The sequence below is a fragment of the Oncorhynchus keta genome, chromosome 33 (assembly GCF_023373465.1).
Source record: "Oncorhynchus keta strain PuntledgeMale-10-30-2019 chromosome 33, Oket_V2, whole genome shotgun sequence".
Taxonomy (NCBI): Eukaryota; Metazoa; Chordata; class Actinopteri; order Salmoniformes; family Salmonidae; genus Oncorhynchus; species Oncorhynchus keta.
The window spans coordinates 17,189,559-17,208,152 of record NC_068453.1 but is presented as its reverse complement, the minus strand read 5'-3'; the positions used below and the strand labels follow the sequence as shown (position 1 = coordinate 17,208,152).

At 44.2% G+C, this 18,594-nt stretch overlaps 1 protein-coding gene across 4 annotated transcripts in view; it reads right to left on the bottom strand.

The window, feature by feature from the left end:
• Positions 1-5,000: 5,000 nt before the first annotated feature.
• LOC118365963 (USP6 N-terminal-like protein) overlaps positions 5,001-18,594 on the bottom strand; it is a 71,852-nt gene continuing 58,258 nt past the window's right edge. For 3 of the 4 annotated variants that reach the window (XM_052492162.1, XM_052492160.1, XM_052492161.1), the window contains exons 6-14: positions 18,357-18,464; positions 17,699-17,808; positions 16,481-16,529; positions 14,104-14,224; positions 13,488-13,582; positions 13,000-13,065; positions 11,222-11,321; positions 10,867-11,019; positions 5,001-7,960 (exon numbers count right to left, since the gene is read on the bottom strand). In XM_052492162.1, the coding sequence (XP_052348122.1) occupies positions 6,348-7,960; positions 10,867-11,019; positions 11,222-11,321; positions 13,000-13,065; positions 13,488-13,582; positions 14,104-14,224; positions 16,481-16,529; positions 17,699-17,808; positions 18,357-18,464 (2,415 nt within the window). In that variant the 3' untranslated portion in view covers positions 5,001-6,347. Of the gene's footprint in view, positions 7,961-10,866; positions 11,020-11,221; positions 11,322-12,999; positions 13,066-13,487; positions 13,583-14,103; positions 14,225-16,480; positions 16,530-17,243; positions 17,285-17,698; positions 17,809-18,356; positions 18,465-18,594 lie in introns of those variants that run through there. The other variant, XM_052492163.1, reaches the window with a different exon arrangement.

The window sequence follows — 18,594 nt, the reverse complement described above, 5'->3', positions numbered from 1 at the left end:
GTTGGTTGCAATTACAGTTTAATCCACCTGAAAAGACAGAACAACTACTAATTGATTTAAAAAATCTGTATTTTTCAAAGAAATGTTTAAAAAAGGTATGATATCATAAATCGGACTGGTGGAGTTATGTCACACATGCAGCTAACACAGACATATGGAAATGTCTGCTCTACCCAAAATTACAACCAATTAATTGCAGCATTACCACAAAAATGGAAGAGTCAAGTAGAAGGGGAAAAAAGTAAGAACTTGTATGTTGGCCCTGTATTAAAGAACATAAATGGTTAAAGAAAATTGTGATAAGTAAAAACATATACCAATTTCAATTAAGGACCTTTAAGCTGTGCCATATAGAGTTCCTTGCGAAAGTATTCGGCCCCCTTGAACTTTGCGACCTTTTGCCACATTTCAGGCTTCAAACATAAAGATATAAAACTGTATTTTTTTGTGAAGAAACAACAACAAGTGGGACACAATCATGAAGTGGAACGACATTTATTGGATATTTCAAACTTTTTTAACAAATCAAAAACTGAAAAATTGGGCGTGCAAAATTATTCAGCCCCTTTACTTTCAGTGCAGCAAACTCTCTCCAGAAGTTCAGTGAGGATCTCTGAATGATCCAATGTTGACCTAAATGACTAATGATGATAAATACAATCCACCTGTGTGTAATCAAGTCTCCGTATAAATGCACCTGCACTGTGATAGTCTCAGAGGTCCGTTAAAAGCGCAGAGAGCATCATGAAGAACAAGGAACACACCAGGCAGGTCCGAGATACTGTTGTGAAGAAGTTTAAAGCCGGATTTGGATACAAAAAGATTTCCCAAGCTTTAAACATCCAAAGGAGCACTGTGCAAGCGATAATATTGAAATGGAAGGAGTATCAGACCACTTCAAATCTACCAAGACCTGGCCGTCCCTCTAAACTTTCAGCTCATACAAGGATAAGATTGATCAGAGATGCAGCCAAGAGGCCCATGATCACTCTGGATGAACTGCAGAGATCTACAGCTGTGGTGGGAGACTCTGTCCATAGGACAACAATCAGTGGTATTTTGCACAAATCTGACCTTTATGGAAGAGTGGCAAGAAGAAAGCCATTTCTTAAAGATATCCATAAAAAGTGTCGTTTCAAGTTTGCCACAAGCCACCTGGGAGACATACCAAACATGTGCTAAGGTGCTCTGGTCAGATGAAACCAAAATTTAACTTTTTGGCAACAATGCAAAACGTTATGTTTGGTGTAAAAGCAACACAGCTCATCACCCTGAATACACCATCCCCACTGTCAAACATGGTGGTGGCAGCATCATGGTTTGGGCCTGCTTTTCTTTAGCAGGGACAGGGAAGATGGTTAAAATTGATGGGAAGATGGATGGAGCCAAATACAGGACCATTCTGGAAGAAAACCTGATGGAGTCTGCAAAAGACCTGAGACTGGGACGGAGATTTGTCTTCCAACAAGACAATGATCCAAAACATAAAGCAAAATGTACAATGGAATGGTTTAAAAATAAACATATCCATGTGTTAGAATGGCCAAGTCAAAGTCCAGACCTGAATCCAATCGAGAATCTGTGGAAAGAACTGAAACTGCTGTTCACAAATGCTCTCCATCCAACCTCACTGAGCTCGAGCTGTTTTGCAATGAGGAATGGGAAAAAATGTCAGTCTCTCGATGTGCAAAACTGATAGAGAAATACCCCAAGCGACTTACAGCTGTAATTGCAGCAAAATGTGGCGCTACAAAGTATTAACTTAAGGGGGCTGAATAATTTTGCACGCCCAATTTTTCAGTTTTTGATTTGTTAAAAAAGTTTGAAATATCCAATAAATGTCGTTCCACTTCATGATTGTGTCCCACTTGTTGTTGATTCTTCACAAAAAATACAGTTTTATATCTTTATGTTTGAAGCCTGAAATGTGGCAAAAGGTCGCAAAGTTCAAGGGGGCCGAATACTTTCGCAAGGCACTGTAAATTGCTAAATAGTTGGGAAGAGATTTGCGATGTACCCATTCCACGGCACATGGTTTACGAATTGATACGCAAAACCACTCCGGATGCAAAACTTAGAATTTTTCGATTTAAATTTCTATACAAAATTCTTGCAACTAATAGAATGTTATATATATGGGGGATACAATCTTCCCAGCTCTGCAGATTCTGCTGTAAGGAGGCAGAGTCAATAGATCATTTATTTTGGTATTGTCCATATGTAGCTCGTTTTTGGTCACAGGTCCAGGAATGGCTGAAGAATTGCAACATTTGCTGAGAAAAATATATGGCAAATAGAAATCCAAAATGGATGATGTTGAGAGATAGATGGGAGAGGTTGAATGGAGCTGAAGGGTTGGACTAATAGCAAGATAAAACATGTAAAACATACGGGTTCTGTAAAATGTATATCGGTTCAGAACTTTTGTGAAATAGCACAGTTACAAATAGAAATCAAACTGGATGGACATCAGAAATAGAGGAAGGACTAAAAACAAACAAATAACTTTAAAACAGATTGTGTCTGTAAAATGTGTATAAGATGTATAAATTGAAGGTAAAAGCCGAAGTGTTTATTAGTTTACTCCAATTGGGGGATCGGTGGTAGGGTTTGCGGGGAATAATAAAGGTATATTATTTTTAAAAGTATGTATGTCTGTATAGGTATGTGTATATATATGCATGCGTGTATGGATATATATATTTACCCCAAAAATATATGGGGGATTGGAAATGATGCAGACAATTACATTGATGGAACCAATATTCTTTCCGCAATATTAAGCTGATCCACCACCCCTTTTAAAATAAAAATAAAATAAATGTTATTCTTCAAAAATCAATTGGGTATATAAAGTGCATTCAGAAAGTATTACATTTTTTTACATTACATTTAAGTCATTTAGCAGACGCTCTTATCCAGACCCCTTGACTTTTTCCAACTTTTGTTATGTTACAGCCTTATTCTAAAATTGATTACATTGTCCCCCCCCCCCTCATTAATCTACACACAATACCCCATAATTATAAAAAAAACAGGCTATAATTTTTTTGCAATTGTATTAAAAATGAGCAAAATTATGACATTTACATAAGTATTCAGACCCTTTACTCAGTACTTTATTGAAGCACCTTCAAGTCTTCTTGGGTATGACGCTACAAGCTTGGCACGCTTGTATTTGGGGAGTTTCTCTGGAGCAGGTTTTCATTAAGGACCTCACTGTACTTCGCTCCGTTCAGCTTTCCCCGGATCCTGACTAGTCTCCCAGTCCCCACCACTGTAAAACATTCCCACAGCATGATGCTGCCACCACCATGCTGCCACCATAGAGATGGTGCCAGGTTTCCTCCAGACGTGACGCTTGGACTTCATGCCAAAGAGTTCAGTCTTGGTTTCATCAGACCAGAAAATCTTGTTTCTCATTGTCTGAGAGTCCTTTAGGACAAACTCCAAGCAGGTTGTTATGTGCCTTTTAATGAGGAGTGGCTTCCATCTGGCCACTCTACCATAAAGGCCTGATTGGTAGAATGCTGCAGAGATGGTTGTCCTTCTGAAAGGTTCTTCCATCTCCACAGAGGAACTCTGTCAGTGACCATCGGGTTCGTGAACACCTCCCTGACCAAGGCCCTTCTCCCCCAATTGCTGTTTATTTTTCTAGGATGAATCTTGGTAGTTCATCATTCGGGAACCCACTGTGTTCTTGGGGATCTTCAATGCTGCAGACATGTTTTTGGTACCCTTCCCCAGATCTGTGCCTCAACACAATCCTGTCTCGGAACTCTACGGACAATTCCTTCGACCTCATGGCTTGGTTTTTGCTCTGACATGCACTGTTAGCTTATATAGAAAGGTGTGTGCCTTTCCAAATCATGTCCAATCAATTGAATTTACCACAGGTGGACTCCAATCAAGTACAGTAGAAACATCTCAAGGATGATCAATGGAAACAGGATGCACCTGAGCTCAATTTCAAGTCTCATAGCAAAGGGTCTGAATACTTGTGTAAATAAGGTATTTTTTAAAATGTATTTGTATACATTTGAAAACATTTCTGAACCCTTCATTATGGGGTATTGTGCGTAGATTGATTTGAATCACTTTTAGAATAAGGCTGTAATGTAACAAAACATGGACAAAGTTGAATACTTTTCAAATGCACTGTATATTTCAGAATTTAAGTTAAAAACAATGTAGCATTCAAATTACCTCTAATGTATTAAACAAAAATAAAATAAATTTACTAAAGAACTGATGAAGCCAATCTTCTAATTATTTTATATTTAGACTCATTTAAACATAATAGGCCCAAATACATGAATGGGATGCAGAGGTATTGTATAATATATCCTGTGTTTAGTTCAGCCTGCACTGGTTAAAGACAAGTTTTGTGAGAGGTTACCTGGTGGCCGTGGGATTGAGGCATCCATTGAATGTTTAACAGTGACTGTACTACCACCAGACAGTGCTACTAAAGTACAGTAATGTTCTATGCATTAGCACTGTACCGCCACATGATGGCACCATTGTATCCCTTGAGAAGCAAAGGTTTGATGAAAGGCAAATTGAGTGGAATGTTCAGAATGTAACTATTGCTATGACCAAATTCCTAGTTTGGCTCACAATACAAATATTTTGGTCACAATAAATAAAGTACAAGACAATGTGCTAAGTGAAAAATAACATGGAATACTCTTAGTAAAGCACGTAAGGGGTCCTGGAAAATCCTTTAAGAAAAAATGGTCTGTAAAATGAAGATGAGGGTGTTGGCAGCTGCATAGGGTTGGAAGAGGTTGCAATTAATTTTGAAGTTGCTCTCCACTCGAGGGCAGTGTTTCCTCAAATATCAGCAGATGAATAACGTTGGCACTTCTTATCCCCTTTTCCAGTATCCGGCCTGAGCTTTGTGGTCCACGCATGTAGAATATGTACGAAGACACTTCACTGATGTATGAAGGGAATAGCAATAACATTCTTACAGAAATAAATCTACAGACACATGATCAGAAATGCACACCCCAATTTGTTTTATTAAGTAAAGAAAAGTCTCTGAAGAATGACCTGAAACCATTTTGCAATTAATTATTTAACAAAAAGAAGAAATGACTTATTTGCATGTTCAAATAATAACAGTATAATTATAACTGTTTGTGAATGATAAGCATTGTATCAAAATGTACATAGTTGAGAATCAGCAATAAAAGGGGAGGTGGTTGAATATGTATTCAAATGTGTGATGTCACACTACAAAGTAGTATGTACAGGTCAGTAAGTATTGATTTAATATGTAAGTGCTGGTAACTGAACAGCAGTGAATGTGACTGCTGAAAATACAAGACATGAGTTGACAATTAAAGCATATTGCGGTTTAGTAAGTACTTCAACACCAGTACACATCATCTATACAAACCTCCTGCAGCAAGCTGACACTTACTCTGTGGTGATGAAAATACTGTACTGTTAATATGCAGTTAATGCTCATGTAAACTATTCAGAGGGAAGTAAATCGTACATAACTTCAGGGGAGAAAAGGGGTGTTTTTTTCTACGGACGACAAAACAGTTCACTGTTACAGTCTCAATATGGGGTATAAAGCAGACACTGGCCTCGATACCCAAACATACTGTACACACTGTTTGGGTTACAGAAATGCTTTGCAATGACTAGAAATGACAGTGGTCGCTAAACTGAATAATCTCAATGAAAAAAATTAAAGTTGAAAAAATGGTCCTTATACAGTGGAGGAGGTGCTTCAAAATGTAAATGATTTATTTGACAATGATTTTAAAATCTGCACTGATCCGTAATTCTGTTATTTGACAAAGCTTTGTTTCTTCTCTCAGAAAAACAAGATATTCACAAGCATATAGAGTAAATTGACCTCTAAAATAGATGTTTTGGAAGTAACTCATAAAAAAATAAAGATGGAAAAGAAAAAAGGAATCATTGAGTTTGTCTCGCCAGGAGAAGTGTCCCTGTCTACCCATAACGTTTCAATAACTCAGTATATTAACAAAACATCATTTACTGTACATTTTCAACTCTAAAAGAGATCTATATATATATATATACATATATGTATACTTTTAACTCCTGTCGTTAATGATTTAACATCCAAAAAATAAAATAATCAATCTTCAATGGGTTTTTAAAAGGGATCCATAAAAACGTCAAAAGCTGGTATCCTGCAGCATTCACGATGCAGTATGACTTTATGGGTCAGAACGTCACATATAAAGCACAAACAGACCAAACTAAAACCCCTTAACCCCAGTAGGACTACCGCTGGTCTCTGCTGCCACAGTGTCAGTGACTACACCTCAGTGTCTTTCCATCCCGCTCTCCTCCTCTCACAGTAACATAGACTCCTGCATGGTGAACGCCTCTGGTGCGTGCCTGTAGTGTGGTCCTCCGAACAGCGGGGGGAGCTGCTGCCTCATGGTGGGCTGCTGCTGCTGCTGCTCGTGGAACTGTGTCCTGTAGTGAGCCAGGCCGTCAGGGCCGGGGGGGAAGGTGAACTCCTGCACGGGGGACATCTGGGCCCTCTGGAAGCTGGGGGAGCGGGGTACACCTCCAGAGGCACGTGTCATGTCACCACCTTCCTGCTGCCCCCACGGCTGCACCTCCACTGCCCCTCCCCGGCCTGGCCCCTCAGATAGGTAGGGTTGTGTCTGCTCCCCTCTCCTCCGCCCCTCATACCTGTTGTAGGCAACAGTAGGGTACACCGGATAGGCGGCTGCAGCGGAGGTGAGCCGTGTGGGGTGGTGCAGGTATGTGGAGGCGTTACTACCAGGGCTGTCCAGCTGCTGTATGGTGCGGGGGACCTGCGGGGCTACAAGGGTCCGGGGGGGCTGGGCTGAGCTGGGAGGCTGCCTGTGGGTGGTGGCATAGGAGTTGTTCATGAGGGCCTTCTCCGGAGAGTGGCTGGGCCGCTGGGTGGTGACGTACGCCCTCTCCCCATACATCAGACCCATAGGTGGGGTGCCTCGGGAGGGCGGGGGGCCGTAGTGCCTGTCCTCTCCCAGTCCCCTCTGCTCAAGGCTCACACTGTACGGAGGGTAGTGGAGTGGCACCATAGCAGGCCGGCCGGGGGAGTACTGCTGGGGGGGCGTGTGGTACTGGCTCTGGCCGTTGGGGTGGACATAGGGTTTACCCCCTGCAGGGCTGTTGAGTGACAGGGCAGCAGGGATGTGGCGTTTGGCCTGCCTACCCAATGGTCCTTGCAGGCTGGGGGTGGGGGGAAGGGACGGCGATGGTGGCCTCTCCAGCTCCTCCACAAAGTCCTGCTCTGCCCCCCCTGGCACGTTGTCGTACTGAGAGGAGTTGGAGCCGCGGTTGGAGCCTGGGATCAAGCCCCTGGAGCGGGGCCGGGGGTTGAGCAGCAGGGTGTCATCAGGGCTGGAGGGAGCCGGGGAACCACCGCGGCTCAGCTGGATCTCCCTGGCAGCCGCTGCCTTGGCCGCCTCCAGCTTGGTCTCGGAGGGCTTGACCCAGCGCGGGGCGATGTCTTTACGGGAGCTGCTGGAGGCGGCATTGGAGTTGTGGTTGGCCGTGGCGTGGTTCTGAGGCTTCCCTCCATCCACCACTTTTATAGGAGGGTTGTTGTGTGGCGAGGGAGAGGGCGCCGGGGACGGTGTAGGTGTGGACCCTCTCTCTGGAGTCGCAAGGGGGGGGGCGGAGGGCTGTTTGCAGTGGGGGTCGAGGTGGACGGCGTTCTCTCCGGACCCCCGTGATCTGGCCTCCCTCTTCTCAGCCTTGTGCTGCCGGACCAGCTTCTCCAGGGAGTCCCTGCCCGCCCGGTTGGGGGGTTGGCTGTCCCGCTGGTGCTCGGGGGAGGGGCTAGGCGCTTTTGGGGGCTCGGCCGGCTGGGCGTGGCTCTGACCATTCGCCACGTGGTTCTGGTTCACCGCCGGCTCTGGGGGAAGCTGCCCAAGAAGCTTCTTGGGATACTCATCCTCTTTACCTGCACAGATACAACAGACAGAAGGTTAGAGCACCTGGAGGGGGAACACAAAACGGAAAAGGCATGTTTTCAAACGATGAATATTAAAAAAGGGCAATATGGATTCATGCAACATCAGTGCCGACGAGGGGCGAAAATAAAGAGAGAATTACATTCACCACAACACTGAATAATCACGTCTCCACAGGCGAGAAACCAACCAAGGACATAACAAAACACAACATCTGAAATATATATCTGATATTAAAATCTCAGAGTGCGAGCCAGAGGCATCCAATTAGGAAGTGCCATTCAAACGTGTAGACTGAAATAATGTGTTTTCACTCAGTTTCATTAAAATGTACTTAGCTGCAGCAGCAGGCCGACCTCAAAAGGTCAGACTGAAATGAGCTAACGGACTGTCCTTAAAGACTTTAGAAGCACTTGTAAGAAGTAAAGTAGGAAACGTGGCTGAGTTAGCAGTCAAGGACAAAAACCACAAAGATCTCAACTCCATGCTGTTTTAAACTCTATTACTTGATGAGTATATTATTATTACTACATGAAAATAAAGTGCAGTACAGGTGACACAGATATACAGAGAAACAGACAGTGAAGGTGGGACACTGGATGTGTTGGCCTCTGGTAGGAACAGTGTGTCCACAATCACCATAGAAACCAGGAGACACGAGCTGGAGAAGAGGAAGTGATGTGACAGGACCAGGATATGTTGTGAGTTTGAACCAGGAAGTGCTGTCACTGACTGTTATTGAATCCACAAACTAAAGTGGCTCTCTATTGTGTAAGAAAGTGTCCCATTTCCCTGTCCTTAGACTGAATGGGTGAACACAATATGGAGACACTCTGCCTGTAAGTCACAGCATCCATCATTCCTACACAGCTTCCTGTCCTTCTCTACTTTCACTCAGAACCACTAATCTGAAAAGCCTGGATAAGGGAAATAATGGCTCTTAGGTTGGGGATAAAGGAAAGGAGACAAGAAGTCAGAAGCCATTCAAATGTATTGGGACCCAGCCGAGATCAGTGCTTTATTGCTTTCACCCACCCAGTCTTCTCAGTTTGGACTCAGGAGAGAAAGCCACTTGAGAGTATTGAGGATTCACCCAGGAAATATGTGTTCACTGATACAGGTGCTTAAGGGTTGCCAAGTTAAGGGTAGGATGCAGTCTCCAACCCACAATCAAAATGTAAACACAGCCAACAACCTATTCAAACCTTTGTTTAGCCTCTCATTAAAAACCTCATCCAGCAATTTGACTGTCAAAGTTGGAAGAGTTCTGGGTTGAAGATGAGCCCTGAGTGCTGCAGTCCAACAAAAAGACTCCTCTGTTGGATGATACTTATTATCCTGACACCAGGAAGAGAAAATAGCTCTCTCACCGTGTGTGTGTGTGTGTGTACACACACAACCAGGGTGGTAGGATGCCACAGTACATTAGGACATTCGGAGGTTAAGCCATTATGTAGTCTACAATGTTGAGCGGAGACCAGTCAAAGCTTTAGGCGAGATGCATCTTACTAACTGAAAGTATTGATTTAAAGTATCTTACTAACTGAAAGTATCGATTTAAAGTATCTTACTAACTGAAAGTATTGATTTAAAGTATCTTACTAACTGAAAGTATCGACTTAAAGTATCGTATTATCTAAAGTATCTTACTAACTGAAAGTATTGATTTAAAGTATCTTACTAACTGAAAGTATTGATTTAAAGTATCTTACTAACGGAAAGTATTGACTTAAAGTATCTTACTAACTGTAAAGTAGGAATTAAAGTATCTTACAAATTGTAAAGAATTGACTTAAAGTATCTTATTAACTGTAAAGAATTGACTTAAAGTATCTTACTAACTGTAAAGTAGGAATTAAAGTATCTTACAAATTGTAAAGAATTGACTTAAAGTATCTTATTAACTGTAAAGAATTGACTTAAAGTATCTTACTAACTGAAAGTATTGATTTAAAGTATCTTACTAACTGAAAGTATTGATTTAAAGTATCTTACTAACTGAAAGTATTGACTTAAAGTATCTTACTAACTGTAAAGTAGGAATTAAAGTATCTTACAAATTGTAAAGAATTGACTTAAAGTATCTTATTAACTGTAAAGAATTGACTTAAAGTATCATACTAACTGTAAAGAATTGACTTAAAGTATCTTACTAACTGTAAAGTAGGAGTTAAACAGTTACTACTGTATTGATAATGACTATCTACAGTACCTCGCTAAAAGCAGGCAGAGACAACGAGTGTGGTAGTAATAGAGGAGGATAATCCCTCCACTACAAGACTCCAAGGTAGCTTTACCAATAGTAGCTTTACCAATAGTAGCCTGGCCTGAGTTGCAGTAGCTACTGCACAAGGTTGCGGTAACATTGTGAGAATGCTCTGTAAGAAAACCCCAGGGCTGCTGGGTAGACAGGCGACAGACAGACGTAAAACGGAGGGACAGGCAGAGGAAAGGAGGGATGGACAGATGATGAAACAGGGGAACACCAGTCAGGATAGCCCACCGGTTACTGTCGTAGGAGGGGATGTGGCCCCCACTCCCACCCACACTTTTGTAGGCTGGGCCGAACCATTAGGAGAAGAGGGAGAAGAGGCAGATTAAGCAAGAGACAGAAAGCAAGATGAGACAGACTGCTATCACTAATTACTACTACCACTGGTAATACTACTACATAGCAGCTAGCAGGAAAGCTGTGTGAGTGAGTGTGTGTGTTTGAACTGGAACTGTGTGATTGAAGGGGAATGTAAGTGAAGTAACATATGCAGGGTGATACATCCGTGTGTGTGTGTTGATATTTTGGGCTTGTGTGTGGCAGTTGTCTAATCTGCGTGTGTGGGACAAATGTATAGACTACTGTAATCAGTGTGTATGAGATGTGTTGGGGGCAGAAGGCTACCTGGTGCGGCCAGCTCCAGTTTGGACCTCCTTAGCTCCACCATGTTGTTCTGCAGCTGCTCAATCACAAAGTCATCCTCAAAGAAGAAGTCCTTGGCCAGAGTCACCTGCAGAAACTCAACCAGATCCTCCATAGACAGCTTCAACAGGTGCTCTGCAAACACACACACACACACACACACTGTGAGAACACTTTCTCCTGTGCAGTTTGAGGACAGTCACAGATCTTAGAGGTTAGCGGAGGTGGTTCAGTGAACATGATGAGCAACTTTGCCAGAGACCTGAAACTGGGGCTTTAGTTCAGCGGGCTAAAACCAGATGGTCACAATAGCACAATCCTACTGTTCTGGTCTTACTCTTGTGCAGTTTGAGGACCGTGTAAGACATGGCGGTCAGAACTCTCTCTCCCTCCAGGATATAGATGTCCCAGATCCGCAGGGTCAGGGTGAAGGGGGTCTGAGGGAGAGATTGGAAGAGAGACAGAGAGAGGAAGAAAGATCATGAAGAGAGAAAGGGAGAGAGAATGAGTGAGCCAGGAATGGAGGAGAAGTAAATATATATTTTCTAAATATAATTGAACACTTTCTTTAGCGCAACACCCGCAGTAGGCATGGTGTGATAATGACTGTTGCTTTACAAAGACATATTTAGAAATGCTGCAGGCCTAAAGGATACAGAGGGAAGGGGATGTGATTCAGACACTCACCCTGTCTAACATTCTGATACAGAGGGAAGGGGATGTGATTCAGACACTCACCCTGTCTAACATTCTGATACAGAGGGAAGGGGATGTGATTCAGACACTCACCCTGTCTAACATTCTGATACAGAGGGAAGGGGATGTGATTCAGACACTCACCCTGTCTAACATTCTGATACAGAGGGAAGGGGATGTGATTCAGACACTCACCCTGTCTAACATTCTGATACAGAGGGAAGGGAATGTGATTCAGACGCTTACCCTGTCTAACATACTGATACAGGGGGAAGGGGATGTGATTCAGACACTCACCCTGTCTAACATTCTGATACAGAGGGAAGGGGATGTGATTCAGACACTCACCCTGTCTAACATTCTGATACAGAGGGAAGGGAATGTGATTCAGACGCTTACCCTGTCTAACATACTGATACAGGGGGAAGGGGATGTGATTCAGACACTCACCCTGTCTAACATTCTGATACAGAGGGAAGAGGATGTGATTCAGACACTCACCCTGTCTAACATACTGATACAGAGGGAAGGGGATGCGATCCAGACACTCACCCTGTCTAACATTCTGATACAGAGGGAAGGGGATGTGATTCAGACACTCACCCTGTCTAACATTCTGATACAGAGGGAAGGGAATGTCATTCAGACACTCACCCTGTCTAACATTCTGATACAGAGGGAAGGGGATGCGATCCAGACACTCACCCTGTCTAACATTCTGATACAGAGGGAAGGGGATGTGATTCAGACACTCACCCTGTCTAACATTCTGATACAGAGGGAAGGGGATGTGATTCAGACACTCACCCTGTCTAACATTCTGACACAGAGGGAAGGGGATGCGATCCAGACACTCACCCTGTCTAACATTCTGATACAGAGGGAAGGGGATGTGATCCAAACACTCACCCTGTCTAACATTCTGACACAGAGGGAAGGGGATGCGATCCAGACACTCACCCTGTCTAACATACTGATACAGAGGGAAGGGGATGTGATTCAGACACTCACCCTGTCTAACATACTGATACAGAGGGAAGGGGATGTGATTCAGACACTCACCCTGTCTAACATACTGATACAGAGGGAAGGGGATGTGATCCAGACACTCACCCTGTCTAACATTCTGATACAGAGGGAAGGGGATGTGATCCAGACACTCACCCTGTCTAACATTCTGATACAGAGGGAAGGGGATGTGATTCAGACACTCACCCTGTCTAACATTCTGATACAGAGGGAAGGGGATGTGATTCAGACACTCACCCTGTCTAACATTCTGATACAGAGGGAAGGGGATGTGATCCAGACACTCACCCTGTCTAACATACTGATACAGAGGGAAGGGGATGTGATCCAGACACTCACCCTGTCTAACATTCTGATACAGAGGGAAGGGGATGTGATCCAGACACTCACCCTGTCCAGGAAACACTGGAAGAACCACTTCATAGTATACAGGCTGGTGAATACCTCCTGTGTGTCCTGAAACAGAGGTCAATGAGCTCCGTGTCCGTGTCCGTGTGTGTGTGTGTGTGTGTGTGTGTGTGTGTGTGTGTGTGTATTAAAACATGGCAGTGGCCTTGGTTAAACATCAGTGGTGAATGTGCCCTAGGCCCCATATTAAAAGCAGAATAAAAGCCATATCTGTGTGTGTATGGTTGCGTTTGTAGACAATGCATTTCTCTCTCATTCCACCACCCTTTAATCTCAACACATCAAAGGCTGCTGCTGTGCCACTCAACTCAGTCCCCCATACCAGCAGGCTTAGGCTGTCATTTATATACCACTACCCCCTCCCCAGGCTGTGTGTGTGTGTGTGTGTGTGTGTGTGTGTGTGTGTGTGTGTGTGTGTGTGTGTGTGTGTGTGTGTGTGTGTGTGTGTGTGTGTGCTCTGCAGGCCTCACCAGGTGTGACTTCAGTTTGGGCATCATCTTCTTGAGGATGCGGTCATGGTGCTCCTGGAAGCGCATCAGCTTGGGGAAGCCGGGGATAAAAAACCCTAGAGGGGCGGAGATCACAGAGCATTTTTATCAAATGTAGGAAACGACTCTGGTGGTTCTCGCTGTGTGTGGGTCTGAATGGAAGGGACGGGAGATTGGGTGAGCTCTATAGATATCTGGTAAGGAGGTGTAAGGGAGGGATCTCTAGAAATGTGTTTCTTCACATTTTATGTGTCCCAGAAGAGACAGCCTAAGTCCTGGAAAGGTAGGTGTGAGTGGGTGTGTATACAGTGTGTGTTTATATTCTATCCGCACGTTCCTGTGTCAGTGGGGTCATGTTGGACTTAAGGAATGTTTGGAGTAAAAGACCAGAGCCTACTATCCTATGTGGTCTAGGGCATGGCTGTTCATGCCTACTTAGTGTGTCTGGTCTAGTATGCTACCCCTGAATTGACGTATCCTATATGGTGAAATGTATGGCATGGCTTAGGCGTGGGTTTTGCGTGGGCTATTGAATGACGGCCTAACACTTCTATGGGATGTTACACAGTGTGTTGTGTGTGTGTTCTGGTGTGTTTACCATGCATGGCGTGTTTCTGTCCAGACAGCAGTTTGACCAGAGCCCAGAAGGCATCCTCTTCATTCATATAGATGAGCAACAGAGCAGTGATCTGACTCATGCCCTGGCAGTAACCCACCTCCTACACACACACACACACACACACACACACACACACACACACACACACACACACACACACACACACACACACACACACACACTTGAAGTCGGAAGTGTACACACACCGTAGCCAAATACATTTAAACTCAGTGTTTCACAATTCCTGACATTAAATCCTAGTAAAAATTCCCTAGTTTTAGGTCAGTTCATATCACCACTTTATTTGAAGAATGTGAAATGTCAGAATAATAGTAGAGAGAATGATTTATTTCAGCTTTTATTTCTTTCATCACATTCCCAGTGGGTCAGAAGTTTACATACACTCAATTAGTATTTGGTAGCATTGCCTTTAAATTGTTTAAAACTTGGGTCAAACGTTTCAGGTAGCCTTCCACGAGCTTCCCACAATAAGTTGGGTGAATATTGGCCCATTCCTCCTGACAGAGCTGGTGTAACTGAGTCAGGTTTTGTGGTTTGCCACTCCAATACCTTGACTTTGATGTCATTAAGCCATTTTGCCACAACTTTGGTATGTATGGGGTATGCTTGGGGTCATTGTCCATTTGGAAAACCCATTTGCAACCAAGCTTTAACTTCCTGACTGATGTCTTGAGATGTTGCTTCAATATATCCACATAATTTTCCTGCCTCATGATGCAATCTATTTTGTGAAGTGCGCCAGTCCCTCCTGCAGCAAAGCACCCCCACAACATGATGCTGCCATCCCCGTGCTTCACGGTTGGGATGGTGTTCTTCAGCTTGCAAGCATCCCCCTTTTTCCTCCCAACATAACGATGGTCATTATGGCCAAACAGTTCCATTTTTGTTTCATCAGACCAGAGAACATTTCTCCAAAAAGTATGATCTTTGTCCCTATGTGCAGTTGCAAACTGTAGTCTGGCTTGTTTATGGCGGTTTTGGAGCAGTGGCTTCTTCCTTGCTGAGTGGCCTTTCAGGTTATGTCGATATAGGACTCGTTTTACTGTGGATACTGTGGATATAGATCATTTGTACCCGTCTCCTCCAGTATCTTCACAAGGTTATTTGCTGTTGTTCTGGGATTGATTTGCACTTTTCGCACCAAAGTACATTCCTCTCTAGGAAACAGAACGCGTCTCTTTCCTGAGCGGTATGACGGCTGCGTGGTCCCATGGTGTTTGTACAGATGAATGTGGTACCTTCAGGCGTTTGGAAATTGCAACCAAGGATGAACCAGACTTGTGGAGGTCTACTATTTATTTTCTGAGGTCTTGGCTGATTTCTTTTGATTTTCCCATGATGTCAAGCAAAGAGGCACTGAGTTTGAAGGTAGGCCTTGAAATACATTCAAAGGTACACCTCCAATTGACTCAAATGATGTCAATTAGCCTATCAGAAGCTTCTAAAGCCATGACATCATTTTCTGGAATTTTCCAAGCTGTTTAAAGGCACAGTCAACTTAGTGTAAGTCATCTTCTGATACAGTGAATTATAAGTGAAATAATCTGTCTGTAAACAATTGTTGGAAAAATGACTTGTGTCATGCACAAAGTAGATGTCCTAACCGACTTGCCAAAACTATAGTTGATTAACAAGAAATTTGTGGAGTGGTTGAAAATCGAGTTTTAATGACTCCAAACTAAGTGTATGTAAACTTCTGACTTCAACTGTACATACAAAACTGCACACACTCACTTTTCTATTTCTACACAGGAACAGAAAAGGTTGGTGGATGGAGAGAACGGGGAGGATGATCAGGAGGAGCTGGACGAGGGGGAAAAAGGACGAGGGAGAGGAGAAGGACGGGGGAGAGGAGAAGGACGGGGGAGAGGAGAAGGACGAGGGAGAGGAGAAGGACGAGGGATAGGAGAAAGACGGGGGAGAGGAAAAGGACGGGGGAGAGGAGAAGGACGGGGGAGAGGAGAAGGACGAGGGAGAGGAGAAGGACGGTGGAGAGGAGAAGGACTGGGGAGAGGAGAAGGACGGGGGAGAGGAGAAGGACGGGGGAGAGGAGAAGGACGGGGGAGAGGAGAAGGACGGGGGAGAGGAGAAGGACGAGGGAGAGGAGAAGGACGGGGGATAGGAGAAAGACAGGGGAGAGGAAAAGGACGGGGGAGAGGAGAAGGACGGGGGAGAGGAGAAGGACGAGGGATAGGAGAAGGACGGGGGAGAGGAGAAGGACGAGGGAGAGGAGAAGGACGAGGCTGTAGAAAATAGTTGATTGGGAAATGAAGAGGTAGAATAAAGTAAAACGGTTTCGGGTGATTCATTCTGGAATGTGTGTAGTGTGACTCACCGTGTTGTACATGGAGTAGGCTGTTAGGACGTGGAACAAAGCCTGCTGCCTGAAAACAACAACAAACAGTCAACCTACTAATATAATGACTAGACATCATCTGACGGACGTGCAGGTTAACTAACAGGAACACCTCAGGAGCTTCCCAATTGATCACAAAAGGGGAATTCAGGTTGCTTTTTTATTTAACCGGGTTAGTCTCATTGAGATACATTTTTCAAGAGAGATCTGGTCTTCTCTCATCATTCAAATGCTCTAATAGTTGTACTTGTCTTCGAAATGAGATGAAGAAATGCATGAGTGATTTTTACTTCCTATATTTGGCCAGTAATGGCAACCTTTTATGTTTGAGGTAGTAGGAAATGTTATGCTTTCATGTCAGTACTGAGGCAATGCGTTTAGTTCCTGTGAGGCTGTGGCTGCCAGGTCCATGTTGCTCTCTGACTCTGCAGGCCACAGTGTTTATTTCCCAGGGGCCCCTGGTTCTGGCTCTCTCCATGACATCATCAAGCAGAAGTAAAAACACAGAAAAGGGAAGTGTGTCCTCTCCCTTCCTTATAGGGAAATGTCCATGTCAGCCACCATTATGACAGAAAGAGGTATGGCCAGACAGATGTGCATCATGGCCCAGGCTACGACCAGGGGATTTTCCTAGTCAGGGCACATGGTCAAGAAAAACTCCAGACCCCAATTAAGGGTACTATTCTGTAGTAACTATGTGTAGATTATGTACTTCTCATCATGTTGAGTATGAGACACTGACTTGACGTCGTAGCGTGTCATGAACATGATGTGGTCCCTGTGTTGTGTGTGTGTGTGTGTGTGTGTACAGTTGGAGGGAGATACTGACTTGACGTCGTAGCAGGTCATGAACATGATGTGGTCCCTGTGTTGTGTGTGTGTGTGTGTACAGTTGGAGGGAGATACTGACTTGACGTCGTAGCAGGTCATGAACATGATGTGGTCCCTGTGTTGTGTGTGTGTGTGTGTGTGTGTGTGTGTGTGTGTGTGTGTGTGTGTGTGTGTGTGTGTGTGTGTGTGTGTGTGTGTGTGTACAGTTGGAGGGAGATACTGACTTGACGTCGTAGCAGGTCATGAACATGATGTGGTCCCTGTGTTGTGTTGTGTGTGTGTGTGTGTGTGTGTGTGTGTGTGTGTGTGTGTGTGTGTGTGTGTGTGTGTGTGTGTGTGTGTGTACAGTTGGAGGGAGATACTGACTTGACGTCGTAGCGGGTCATGAACATGATGTGGTCCCTGTAGGTTCGGTTCACATCCAGGTCAATCTGACGGACATCAGGAGACAGACCTCGAGCCCTGAGCTTCAGCTTCTACACACAGGAAACACAACAACACAGAGTCACTGAGTGAGTGAGTGAGTGAGTGAGTGAGTTTGTGAGAGAGTTTGTGAGAGTGAAATACAAAGGAATAAAACTACTCATCCATCCCGCAAATCTTTGAGTTATATTAAAGCTATATTATATATATTAAAGCACACCTGTCCACACACACACACACACACACACACACACACACACACACACACACACACACACACACACACACACACACACACACACACACACACACACACACACACACACACACACACACACACACACACACACACACACACACACACACCTCCCCCCGTAATAATGGATGAAGCTCTGAAATCTAATAAATCAGGGTTTGCCGGCCTGGTTATGAATGTTAATGAGGCCTGGGCTATAATGAAGCTAGCTGAGTGGGGAGAGACAATAGGAGGGTCAACTACAGTGTGAATGTGTATAGTTCCTACATGACTTTTCCGAGGGAGAAAGGAGGGTGGATGTTGGTCCTATGCTGTGAGCTTCTGGCTTGTGTTTCCATACCGTACCTCGTAGAAGTCTTTCTTCTCCTCCTTTATTTTGGGAACGTCGAGGAGCAGACACCACACCTCTCCTCGGAGCTGTAGGGGAATTCCCTTATAGATCCGCCTCACCAGCTGGAGGGAGACATGGATACGGGGAAAAGGACATTCTTAGTGTAACATCAAAGAGACCATGCTTCACCTTCCAACCACACCCCCTAGCCCTAACGCTCAAGTTCAAAATGCCTTTGTGCCCAATCAAATT